Here is a 12,924-nt window from a genome sequence, read left to right as displayed (position 1 = left end):
TATCAGTGAAATCTATGGTTCTCTACTTTTTCTGTCTGACTTATTTTGCTTAGCATTATAATCTCAAGATTGCCCCAACTATAACTGAAGTGAACAGCAACATACTTTTCTCACTTACCTGATTTCAGACCTTTTCAGTCACTGATTACATTCTTCTTTCCCCAACATATGCTCGTGTATTTTGAGCATCAGGATAGGAAGGAATTTTCTCCTGTCTAAATAGTTTCAACAACTCAGTTTGAAAAACGTAAATGGAGCAAATTATGAGCTTGGGCTATTTCCAGCTGGGGGGTGATAGCTATACTCATCCCCTGCCCATTCTGGCTGAGTCAGGGCATCAGAGACTTCCCTGAAGAGCCAGTGAACAGAAGGGGCTTCAGAAAGAACCTGAGCAATAAAATCAAGGCCAAAAAAAACAAAAGAAATTTTATTTTAAAAACAGGTTTGTGGGTTTTTTCTTTTTGCATTCAATTCATTGTCATTCAGACATCACAATACTATATACAGATACACAACATTTTTAAAAAGCCTATTTCTGATGAACATTTCATAAGAACACTGTTTTGTAATGTGCCAGTGGGAAGGGAGACGGTGAGGGGCCCCCCAGCACCAAGTTGGCCTTTGAGGAGGGAAATGTTAGGCAGCATCTACGTTAGCTGGCTACTTGGGGGCTGTCATTTTGGCCTCCTGGAAGAAAACTGCTTTCCTCTGGGCAATCAGCAAAAGTGAAAGTGTAAGGCCTCTCTCTGCTTTGTGGTGATGGAGAAGCAACTGGAGAAGGACTCTGCTGGTCCCACTCTTCATTCCATTGGGAGAGAAGTTTGTCCTTTTTTTAAAGAAAAAACTTCTATTTCTGTGTCCGTCCTGACTGGGGGGTCGGGGGACTAGAGAGAGAGAAGAAGAAGAAGAAAAAGGAGGAGGAATCTTTAGAAGCATGGTTGAGTTTCTGTCCTTCGATTTCTACATGTTTACTGGGAGAGCAGAAGAGAGGAGACAGTGGGGGCAAAAGGGGCTCCTGAGAAATTCAGTTTCTTGGTTGAGGTTGGGGCTATGGTTTTTGTTGAAACAGATAGGAAAGAAAGAAAACCTATGCGCTGTCCGTACTCCAATCACAATGCCAGATCCCTAGTAATTATCATCAATATTAACGCGACTTTTAAAATATGCACAGAAAGTCTTAACTGGGAAATCTTGCCTAACTAAGGAGTGCAGGAGGGACAGGGAGGAGGGCGAGGAACTGAAAGGAAAGGCTGAGCTCACCAGGTCCGGCACCGAGGCCGCACCCTAAGGAGGGTCGTCTATCTGCCTGGGCAAAGGAGGAGGCAAGAATGGAGTCATTCGGGGTCCCCCAACCCCGTTTTGGTTGGAATGATCCGGCTCTTTGCTGCCACTCGGCTTTCTGGCAAGGAGAGGGATGAGGGCAAAGGGGAGCGGGGGCCCGGCAGCCTGGCTCCCATGGCCCACTCAGACCCACCTCCAAAGCTGTTGAGGCCTGGCAGGTCCCATATGGATGGGGGAAGGGATTGAAGATGGGGTGTGGGGGGTCGGGGGCGGCAGAGCTTGCCCTCTGATCCTCTCTGCCTTCTGGCGGCGCGGTTCCTCTTTCATGTTAACGTTAAATATTCGTCTGCACCAACGAAGCGTCCTTCGTGGGTTCTGTTATGGTACAAAGCGGCGACATAAATAGACGGGGAAGGCGGCCCGGTGGGCGGTCAGGTGGAGTGGAGATGAGGCGCTTTCGATTTGCTGACCACCTTCTTCTCTTTGACCCGCCGATTCTGGAACCAGATGGTGACCTGGCGCTCCGAGAGGTTCGTGGTGGCGGAGATGCGCCGGCGCTTCTCTTTGGTAATGAACTTGCTGGCCGCGTACTCCTTCTCTAGCTCCTTCAGCTGCACCTTGGTGTAGGGCACCCGTTTCTTGCGCCCACGCCGGTAGCTGCTCACTTCCGGCTGTAGGGGAACCACATCTGGAGGGAGAGAGAAGGCGGGCGGCAGCAAGTGAGTTGCGCGGCTGGACCCCGGACCAGGCTAAGGGCCCTGAGGCTGCGCGGCTGCAGAGTTACAAGGTTCCTGCAGGGAATCGGAGGGGGCCGGCAGACTGCCCCCCAAGCCTTCGCACCTCTGTTACGTATTAGCAAGGCCACTGTGATATTAAAGGAAGTGTCGTAAATTCAGTAATCAAGATAAATAATATTTTAATACAATGTTTAAAAAATAAAAATAAATGCAAAAAAATCCATGATGAACAAAATATCAAATTTTTAAATAAACACGGGAGCAGCATTACTGATTTTTCCTTTTGCCTTAGGCTCCAGTATGGCTCGATACAGCACTTCTTACCAGGATTGCAGGTATTCTTCCTGCACTTAAGATTATTTGGGCATCCATAAGCTTATTCTTTGCCCCAGTATGAGAAAAAGATGTTTGTTGTACATTTGAGGGACGACATGGTGGGCAGGGAGACAGCTTCAGTGGGCACAGACCACCAAGTGGCGGCTCACGTTGTTGGTCACTGGCTCTGCTCTAAGAATCTGAGGCCTGCACCAACAGATAGAGAGAAGAAAGGTATCCAGGTGAAGCTAGCCCAGCTGGGAACCAGTCACTCTAGGAGCCCAATGTGTGAGCCACTTAACATCCAAGGTGGGAGGTCCTGGCCCTGAGATGTAGTTAATCAGGTCCCTGGAAGTAGAGGGTCCATGTCCCAGGGTCTGCCCACAAGAGGAGCTGCTAGAAGAGCCCTTCTTGAGGTAAAACTAGCTGTTCACATAAGTCTTCTATAAAGAGAACACAAGGCCCTCCTTACCCCCACAAATGTCCACTCACCAAAACAGAGCAAATTCTGCTCCAACCCCCTCTCCTCTCCATTCCTCCAAGGCTGAAGGAAACTGTCTTCATTCCATACAGGAACCCTAACCCTAAATCCTAAATACCTTGTCATCCTAACCACTAATACTTCAATTCTTTATACTCTGAAAATTTCACAGGAACTAAAAACAATAAATGTCACTTATATCCCCTTTCCACTCCACCCTCACCTCTGTCAATATAAAGGTCATAGCAACACTTTTAAGGGGAAATGGGGAACTGGGGAGATCATCTAAATAACTCACCCTTCAATTTTTAAAATGTAATTATTAGACTTCACGCAGAAGCTAATGAGGAAGACTGAATATTTGGGGTTTCTCCTTCATTCATTCTTACTACCCTTTGGAAGTATAGACACCATCCAGAATGAAGACACAAAGCTCTTCCTGAAATGCTTCTCACCCCACCCTCATAAAACACCTTCCCTATACCCACTCCTGTTGGGTCTACGCTCTCTCAGGGACCCTTATCTATACAGGAAGGGGAGAGAAGGGGTCACAGTCAAATGCAGGGGGGAAATAAAGTGCTCAGGAAGAATATGGTAGAGAGTGGGTTCCAATGGCCTGGTTTGGCCATCTTCATGATAGTTTCTCAGGAAAATCGTTGGACTTGTCACTTTTCTCTGCCTATGTAGGAATAGACCAAGCTTTTTTATTTTGTTTTGTTTTGTTTTTGTTTTTTAAATCTGAAAAACAAAACAACTTCACTTTAACAGAGCAGATCTTTTAGGTTAAAAATGAGTTTTTTGTACAAGGTAATTAAAAAAAAACCTCTCAGTTCTCAAATTTGTTTTACTTTTACAGAGGTAACTATGATTCAGGAAATTGATGATTCCGGGACAAGAATAAAAAAGAGAAACTAAATAATGATACCTTGAAGACATTGTGAGGTTTTCTTTTTGTTTGTTTGTTTTAATCCTTAGAACAATTTTTTTCAGGCTTATTTTATTAAAGGCTTATTTATAACAAGACGAGAAATCTGAGGCTTTGAGTGGGTAAAATAACTTAAGTGGAAGAGCCAGATTTTAAACACAGATTTTCTGATTCAACATAATGATACAGTAAGTTCTAAAATGGAAATAGGCCACCTGGTACAATCCAGTTTTAAAATATACCTCCTTTTCCCTGGAGAGCAAAATAGGATAAAAGTGCGATTTGATTCCCGAATTAACCAGATAATTGTCCCTGATTTTTTACGTCACATTCTGGAACCACTCACAATTACCTACTCAATTCTGGGTCCCCTAACCCCCAACTCTAAATTTCCAATAAGGTTTAATCAACACAACCCTAAAAAAAAAAATCACTTGAAAAACAAATAATTGATCTAAACTGGTTCTTTTTCTCTGTAGAATACCAAGAATTGATTTGGCCAAATTTTTCATGGGTCAGACCAAACTGGTGGGTTTTTTTTTATTGGGGGGGCTCCTGGGGAAATACCTCCAGTCTGCCTTCTCAAAGTCCCCCTTCATTGTCTGCTGTCTTTTCTGAAAAGGAAGCGGGATGGACGATGTGGAAGTATCTGAAAGCTTAGAACTGTAGTTGTGTCTCTACTGCCTAAAGTATGTAGGGGACTTGGCTATTAATTTTTACAATCAACCCTTTCCTAATCTCCCTCCAGAGCATACCCGCACACAAACCACTTTATACCAGGGAACCTAATAGACACCTTTGAGGAGCAAATAAAAAACCAGATCAATACTCAGCCATGGCTGTCACTTGGGGCTCTTTGTACAGGTTCCTACTGCGCACTAGCTCTTGACCACCCACCGCCACAGCAGGGCTCTGAAGAGGACCTTGCCTAGAAATCCTAGCTGCTCTTCTCAACCAAAATCCAAAGGCTTGTTTGTCAGTAGGTGCTTCTGGTATGGCCCAAAGAACCCACTATTTATTTTTCTCTTTTGCTCTCTCCCCCAATCCTATCTGTCTCTGTCTCTTCCTGCCTCCTTTCTTTGCTGGTTCTCTCTTGGAGTTTCCACCTCTGTCAAAAAAAAAAAAAAAGTGTCTACACTCACTATAGGAAGAAAAAAAAAAACCAGCAATGAAGCAAGGGTCTGTATAATTGGGGTAGGAAGGAGCCACAACACATCTTGGCCCTAATTATCTGGATCTTTCTGAACAATTGCTCCATCTCCCACACCAGCCCAGACTGCCATAGATGAAGTTTCTCAGAGCCAGAGGCGTTGAAGAGAGACAGTAGTGTTTATGCCTAGATGCTGCAGAACAAACCACAATTGCATAGACAGAGTTATCTGGAAATCTCACTGCTTCTAAAAGATCTCTGTGTGGGTAGAAATTTGGAGGGTGTCTGAGGATCATTTCTTTTTCATCTGCCTTTTGCCTGGACCTCTGCACTCACTGGGATACACTAGCCCGATTCTTTTTCCACAAAAGGAGTGTGTGAGCACGTAACTGCTGAGACACACCGGGTTTTATGTCCATTTCCATGCTGTAATTTGTAAGTGTATTAAATCTCAGTTGGGCTGTATTTTTTTTTTTCCAAAGATATTTTTCTGTAGGAGGCTGTGACCAAAAGTGTTTTTTTTAAGCAGGTTTTTTTCCCTGGGAATCTTTAAAATGTTTATTTTGCTCAAAGATATTTCTGACCTTCCCTCCAATCCTTCAACCCCACCCTGCTCCACATGCACACGCAGCGATGCCAGAGCAGCTTCCTCTCTTCACTTCTTCATATTAAATCCATTTCTCATTGCTCTAGACCAGCACCTCTGCCCACAGTGGTGGGCATCTGCTCCCCTACCTTCAGCCCTTTAGCATGGTCTATCAGCTTCCCTTGCTTCAGGAATTCTTGCTAGGCCCCCATCTCCAAAGAACCTTTCTGTGTGGGTGAGACGGGGAATTAAAGGGCCATCTCTTTACATTATTGGATATCCATATGTGAATTTCCAATCTTCTGGAAATGTATTATTGTGAGTTTCATATTAGGTAGTTAATAACAGAAATCATATTATATAAAAATATTATAGCCAATGCAGAGCAGGTAATGCATGATACCATGTACTAAAATTCTAGTATCCTTAAATCTTCTGGCAGCCAGAAATGGGGTGCCTAGTGTGGGTCCCACCCTGGTATACAGTTGTGTCATACTGAGTAATCTCATAATATTTACAAGAACGTTATTTGCTACATTTTTAAACATCATTCAGTGATTTTTTTCACCATCTGCCCATGCTCCAATCCCGGACACAGAGGAATTTCAGGCCCACCCTTAGGAGGTATTCAGGTCTACACTTCCCAATGAAAATGTCCCTGGGCCCACATGCAGAGCTGGGAGACCCTCTAGGCAGTATGGGGAGACATCTGTGGCTGTTCTGTGACCCCCCAGAATCCCTATGGGCATCAGAAGGAAGCCAGTCAGCCCTCTCCCACTGAGCTCTGCTTATAGCCAGAGCAAACTCAAGCTCTGGATTCGTTAGACCTCAAACCCCGATTTCTCAGCGTAGTACTGAATTCAAAGCTCCTGATGTGATTTTGAGAAACCTGGAACTGCTCTTTTCACCCTGGGGGGTGATGGGGGTTACAGGATCCCCTGCAGTTCAGAGATAGCCTCAGTTGGAGAAGAAACAGGACATCGGTGAATTCCACTCATCTTCCCACACATAGCCAGAAAAAAACCAGGGGTGCCCAGCCTGGGCATGGACCCCAGATTCTTCCAGCAGAGGTCTTCCTCCGGCCCCACCTCTCATCCTTACTCCTATCTTTCTGTGTCTGAGGCACGGGTAACTCTTTCTCCCCCACACTTGGGAGAGTTGGCAGAGGAAACACCTACAGGATTTGAGCTTAGTATATCAGAGAGGGAAATCAAATTTATATCCTAGGAGAGGGATGCAAACTCTCTTCTCTCCACACCCTCTCAAGATATTTTAGTTTTCTGCTCCTTTAACAATTGGGAAATTCGTGGCCAAATTTTTTAAAGAAAGAAAGAAAATAAGTGGAAAAAAAGAGAAACATTCTACCTTTCTATAGACCCCGGCAAATTAGACCCCTATTAACAAAACAAAACAAAACAAAACAAAACAAACAAAAACACAACTAGTGTCTGAACGATCTTGGAAATTCAGGCAAAGAAAATGGTGGGGTTTCTTATCCCCCCCACCCCAGTTATTCGGTGGGTTGAGGGTTTTGTGCTGGTTGTGGATTCCAAGGCACTCGAGGCCCACCCCAACCCCATTCCGAGCCAAAAGCAGGTTTTGGGGGCCGAGAGCCGTGCGTGAGACCTGAGCCCGCTGGGGGAGGAGGAGGCAAGCTACCGACTCGAGCTCAGCCGGCAGCCCGGCGTTCGGGCGCCTATGATTGCTTCACTCTCAGCGGGGCAGCTTCGGGGAACGTGTCGGAGCAGATTTCTTCCCCGGCGCATTCCACAGCGCAGCTCGCCCGGCCGGCTCCATCGGCAGCCCAGCAGAGCCGGCGCGCCGGGGCCAGACGGCGGGGGTGGCTGGGGCGCGGAGCCCCGGGGCAAGCGGGGCTGGGAGGGGTCCCTGGCGGCGGCAGCTGCGTTCGGGCCCCTTCCTTACCTGGAAAGGGAGACTTCCAGAGGTGGGCGGACTGCGACTGCTCCTTGGAGCAGTACACCTGACTGTCCCAGCCGTTGGAGAGAGCCCAGTGCTGATAGCCTTCGACGGGAATGAGTGCGTCGTGACGCGGCTCCGGGTGCCCGCTGATCCCAGGCACCACCGACACGTCCAGGTAGCCGGGCATCGCCTGGTAGGAGCTCGCGAAGCTGGGATAGAAGGCGAACTCCTTGGCCCTGGAGGACAGGTCGTCGCCGGGCAAGGTGCCCGACGGCTCCGGGTACTTATCACCCGGGTGGTAGGCGCAAGGCTTTTGCTGCAGGTTCACGTTGTGCGATAGGCGGCAGCCGTAGTAGCTGCCACCGAACGGGTAGCCGTAGCCCAGGGTGGCGCTGGACGAGGTGGGGGGCGCCGGCGGCGGGGCGCACTGGCGTGCCGCCTCGGGGGCCTGGATGTCCGTGTAGACCGCGCCCTGAGGGGCGCCCAGGGGAGCCGGCGGGCGGCCCAGCACCGGGTGCGGAAGCAGGTCGCGGCAGTGGCTGGCCGGGCAGCTGCCGCCCAGCCCGTCCATGCTCGGGGCTTTGCCAGGGCTCGCTCCGCCGCAGCCGCCCCCCGCTCCGCCCGCGCTGCCGCCTCCCCCGCCGCCGCCGCTGCCGCTCTCCGCCGCGCTGTCCTCATAGACGTACATAAGGCTCTCCGGCCAGCGCGGATGCAGGAGCAGCGAAGTCGTCATGACATGATCTGCTCCAGCTTTTTAAAAACTCCACTTGCCAGAGGCAGCGAGCTAGGGATACACCTCGCTCCCTTTCCCCCTCCCCCATCCCTCCTCCTTTTCTTCCCCACCCCTCCCCTCCTCCTCCTGGTGCTTTCACCTCCCTCCCCACATTCCCTCTACGCATGCGGGGACAGTTCATTAAGAAATCCGCGCGGCTCCCGCCCGCCTCCCCTCCGCAACCCTCCAGCGCCCACGTGACCGCGGCCAGCGCTTCTGGCGCCCAGGCCCAGTCTCCTGGGGTTCCCACCCCTCCAGGTGGGGGCGGGACGAAAGGGAAAATGTCTATGTTGATTGGCTTTCAGGAGGGGTAAAAGAGGAGGGAGCTGGGAGATTTAAAGGGACAGGGCAACGCCCCCTGGCCTGCCCCAGGGAGCGAGGGTGGAGGAGGAGGCTGAATTTAGCCGATGCAAAGGTGTCTGGAGAGAGCAGGACTATTCCTGGATGCCTCTCCCTAGGCTTAGGATGTGTATGGAGGAGACAGGTTCCTACCTCTCCCCGGAAAAACAAAACAAAACAAAACGATCCCTGTGACTGGATTGGGGCTTGGAGCTAAGGGTGAGGGAGAAACTGGATTTTTTTCTTAGTAAATGAAGAAACTAGAAAGCAGGCGAAGCACGCGAGGGCAGGACGTGGGGAGCCCTGGCTGTGGCCCTGGCAGAGTCCTCTGGCGCTCGCAGCTGGAAAGAACTCGATGTTGCGCAGCAGCGAGAGAGACTTTGATGCCGGGATTGTTTCCATTTCCTACTTTCATCCACTTATCCCAAAGCTCCGGTTTCCTGGGAGGGACTCTCTGGGTACCTTGCCTGCAGGTCTTCCTCAAGCGGAGTAGAGAGGGTTGGGAGAATGTGATAGCCCCCAAACACACACAACACATGGAGGAGAGATTCTCTCAGTGAAAAATGGAGAGAGAATAAAAGGAGGGAAATGAGGGCAATAGAATAGGCTGGTATTTCAATATACATAAGAAATAAAAAGCCTCCGAGTGAGATTGCTCAAAGAAACGGTGGAGGAAGTATTTGGTCTAGGAAAGCTAAAAAGCCCTGGATGTGTACAAGAGCACACGCGCTCTCAGATCACTATATAAAAGGAAACATGAAATGTGGGAGAGTCAGCAGCATTGCCCCTTTGGAGGGGCCTTTTCCAGGCGCAAGTCTGGGAGACCTCAGTTCACGGGAGGCCAGCCCTAGGTGGCGGCGGCAGATGAGGGCCAACGGGCTGGACAGAGCCAGGATTAATGCAGTTCCCAGCTGGACAACCCCAACTTTAGCTCCCATGTCTTTCTTGGGGTCACTCCTTTTTAGTGTGGAGTGTTTTCATGTTTTAAAATTACCCCGGGATATTGCAAAGGAGAAATTAACACCAATTTACTGATTTTTCAAAAAGCTCCTCTCTTCTTCCCTCCCAATATCCTGACTTTAGGGCTTTCTACGCCCAAGCCTCTATAATAGAGACACCCCTTTCCAGGGTTCATCTCCGTGGAACTGAGCCAAAGTTTCTTTTCAGCACCAGGGCCTCCCTGAGGAGAAGCGGTAAGAGAGAGAGGAAAGGGGGGGGGGGTGGTCGGAGAGGAGCTGCAGAATCTTCCTTTTTCCTGCCTCTGCCTCATAGTTTACATGCTAGGTGCTCCTGTCCAGACAGCGCACAGGCAGTGGCCACACAGTAGCCTGAAGCTAAGCAGGACCCACTGGACCCCTCCAACCTGAAAAGCAAATGTCAAGGTCTGAACTGAGTTCCAGCCTACTAGCCATCCCCCTTCTTTTTGTAGGGGAAGGTGGTGCTTGACAATGGAAAGAGTCCTGGCATGGGTGAGTGAGGATAAGAAACTAATCTTTATCAGTGTGATCTTCATCCGGAAGAGTCACCTCAGAGTTCAGAAAGCAGGCTTTGGGCTGGCTGGCAGTAGGAGGAAAAATACAACAAAGATTTGAAACAGAAGCAGGCTAGCTTGAGTGTATGATGATGGTAGAAGGAGGGATTAGAAGGAGGGATGAGCCAGGGAAAGAGGTCTTGCTCCCAGCTGGCTCTTTGCTAGGAAACTGGCTTTCCTGCCTCAGGATTCCAAGGTCAAGGTGAAATGAGGAGAGCAAACAAGCCAGGCCAGTCTAGACTGGGTCGTGTGACCTTGGCCCCTACGCCGGCCTGGGGCCTGGCTGGTGGGGGTAGGTGGGTGGGAAAATCTGCTGGTTTCCAGCCGCTTATGGAGAGGTGGTGCTGAGGCCCTGGCTGCCCCTCTGGTGAAGTGCGGGTTCGCGTGGAATGGAGAAGCCTGGGCGACAAGGATCAGGCCCTATGGGGCCACCAGGAGAAACAAAGGGCCTGAGACGCCCCCTCCATCCTTGGGTCTTTCTCCCCGGTCCAGGAACGCTCTAGTCCAACACTGGACTCAAATTCTTCGAGTCAGAATCCACAGACACGTCCCCCAGCATTTGGGAGTAGGGGGCAGAACGGCGGGAAGGATCTGGGTGCAGGGCTGCCCAGCAATAAGTAAGATTAATAGTATGTTTTCTTCCAGGTTTATATAAGGCTATTCACTGTTCCTATTGCACTGAGATAGATTTAATTTACCCGACAATTTTACAATTCCATTTATTGGGAGCACTATGTGGCCAAAATTTAGCGACGAGAGTAAAGAGCTGAAACTAAAGTTCCCTTCTTCAAGACCAGCCGAAGAAGCTGTAGCCCCCCCTCCCCCGCCTCCAAGCCCCCAAGAGATTTTGGGGAGTGGGAAGGCTGGAGGAGAAAGTTCAGGGCTAAGGCATTAAATGCTGCTGGAGACGTGTCCGCATCGTCTGAATGATCCCCCACTCTTTCGTTGGGTTCCCCAAGACCTTCCGCGCCTGAAACTGCCAGCTCCACGGCTGGGGCGCGCCCCGAGCAGGGAGGGAGGCGGCTGTGCCAGAGCCCGCGGGCGGGCGGCGGAAAGTAAAGCTTTGTTGGTTAATTAACTTTAAGCCTGGGGTCGCTTCTCCCTCCTCCCCCGAAAAAAATGTGGATCTCGCTGAGACACAAATAAAACCAAATTAAACACTCCAGGAGAATATGCACCACTGGAAACGTAGTAATTACATCTCCGAGACGATCCCGCCCTAGAAAGCCGGGCGCTGAAACCCGCGGCTTCGCGCTCAGCCCCCACCGCACTGACACACCACGCCCCGCCGGGCTGCGCGGATGGGGCGATGGCGCTTGACTACGAAGTTCACAGAAAATCAAAACACATGAAAAGGAATATGGCTCCTCGATCTCTCGCTGCCCTGCTGGTGCAGGGAAAAAGACGAAGAATTTCCTTATACCAAAGGAAAATGGAAAATGGTCCCTCAGTCCCGTCAGGAAGCCCAGCTCTGCTCTGGGCTTTTTACAAAGGGACAATTGCAAGGATCATGGGGAGCCAGTCTGCCCTCAGCTTCCTCTACGGACCAAGGTCCCAGATAAGTTCAACTCTGAAATTTTGTTTCTCAAAGGCCCCAACACAAAAAGTAGATATCTCACGTGCATCACTGGACGTGTGTGTGGTGTTGTGCATGCTTGGCCTGTGGGTTTGGGACTGTGTGCAGGCTGCATGCACTGTGCCCGCATATGCCTTTGTGGACACAGCCCAAATGTGTTTATGAAGACACCCAGCCTTCTGCTGAAATCCTATCCTCTACATGCAAATAAAGATCTCTGCTGGTCTGTTTATTTCTCTGTATACACACTTAATTTACATATTCATCTTCTACTCAGACATCTCCCAGGAAAGGGCTAGGAAGAAGCAGATGCCTGTGTTTTTCCTGAAGTTGAGGGGTGGAATTCCTGGCCCACTGTATTCAAGACAAAGCCAGACGTGTAAGTTCACAGCATTTACAGCAAGAGGGTGCAAGCTTGAGGCACACACTGAGGGCTGGGTGTAGCTGAAATACCAGGCTAGGGAGGATGAGAGATATGAGGTTGATGTACCCTTTATTCAATACACAGATTGCTTTCTCTGGAAATTAAGCATCGGTTGATTTCTTCCCCCCTTCTTGTTTCCTTCATATTCCCCAGAAAAAAAGAGCTTGAAGCTCTGAAGCTCCTACCCCCCTCCATGCTTTTTTTATGGGAGAAATTCCAGTTATAAAAAGAAGGGGGTGGGTTGAGGCTGCAGGCAAACAAAGAGCCTCACCACCATGGGGTCTGGATTCTGGCCCAGACTTGGGGCCTTGGTGGGCAGGCAAGGAGTTTGGGGGTCCCTTTCTGGCCCAGGGTTAAGCCTATGAGAGGGCACCCCTGAGAGTGTGTCTGAGAGGGAAGAGCCTCTCACACACTTGGAAGAATTCCTGGTGGGTTGCAAAGGATGGTATTGGTGGGGAAGGAAAGAAAAATGGCTGATCCTAGGGCTCCCTGGCCTCTTTCCCTCCACCTCTCTGGGCTCTGGAAGGTTGGGGGTGGCCCAAGGAGTGTACAGACACGATGCCACTTCCCAGGTTCCTGGATCCCTCTGGACCCTGCTCCACTTTGATCTCTCCACCCCCATAGCCTGGCCTCAGAGAAGGGCCACCCAGGCCTCTCCTCCCAGTCTGGGAACTCACCTCCTGAGCAGCGGCTGCCATCCAGGCGGCTTCCATCTTTATTGTTTTCCCTCCCTGGGCCCCCAGTTTGAGGGAAGATGGGACCAAGATGACTGAAGCATCACTTTGAGAGTTCTCCACTCTCAACCCCAAACTTGCCTTCCTCCAGGCCCTATTCACTTCCCCCCCTTAGACATCAGGGTAAGCTACTCCCTGCTGCCAACTCAGGAC

General features: G+C 49.9%; 1 protein-coding gene across 1 annotated transcript; it reads right to left on the bottom strand.

Annotated features, from left to right (window-relative positions):
- Positions 1 to 400: 400 nt before the first annotated feature.
- HOXC13 (homeobox C13) lies at positions 401 to 8,183 on the bottom strand. Its single transcript, XM_019724370.3, has 2 exons — positions 7,399 to 8,183; positions 401 to 1,969 (listed from the first exon to the last, which is right to left on the bottom strand). The coding sequence occupies exons 1-2, from the start codon at positions 8,126 to 8,128 to the stop codon at positions 1,713 to 1,715; spliced, it is 987 nt and encodes a 328-aa protein (XP_019579929.2). The 5' UTR covers positions 8,129 to 8,183; the 3' UTR covers positions 401 to 1,712.
- Positions 8,184 to 12,924: the final 4,741 nt, after the last annotated feature.

Source organism: Rhinolophus sinicus, chromosome 1 (assembly GCF_057876585.1).
Source record: "Rhinolophus sinicus isolate RSI-liver-muscle chromosome 1, RSI-T2T, whole genome shotgun sequence".
Classification (NCBI taxonomy): domain Eukaryota; kingdom Metazoa; phylum Chordata; class Mammalia; order Chiroptera; family Rhinolophidae; genus Rhinolophus; species Rhinolophus sinicus.
Note: the sequence above shows the minus strand (reverse complement) of the source record. Positions and strands in the feature narration are given on the sequence as shown.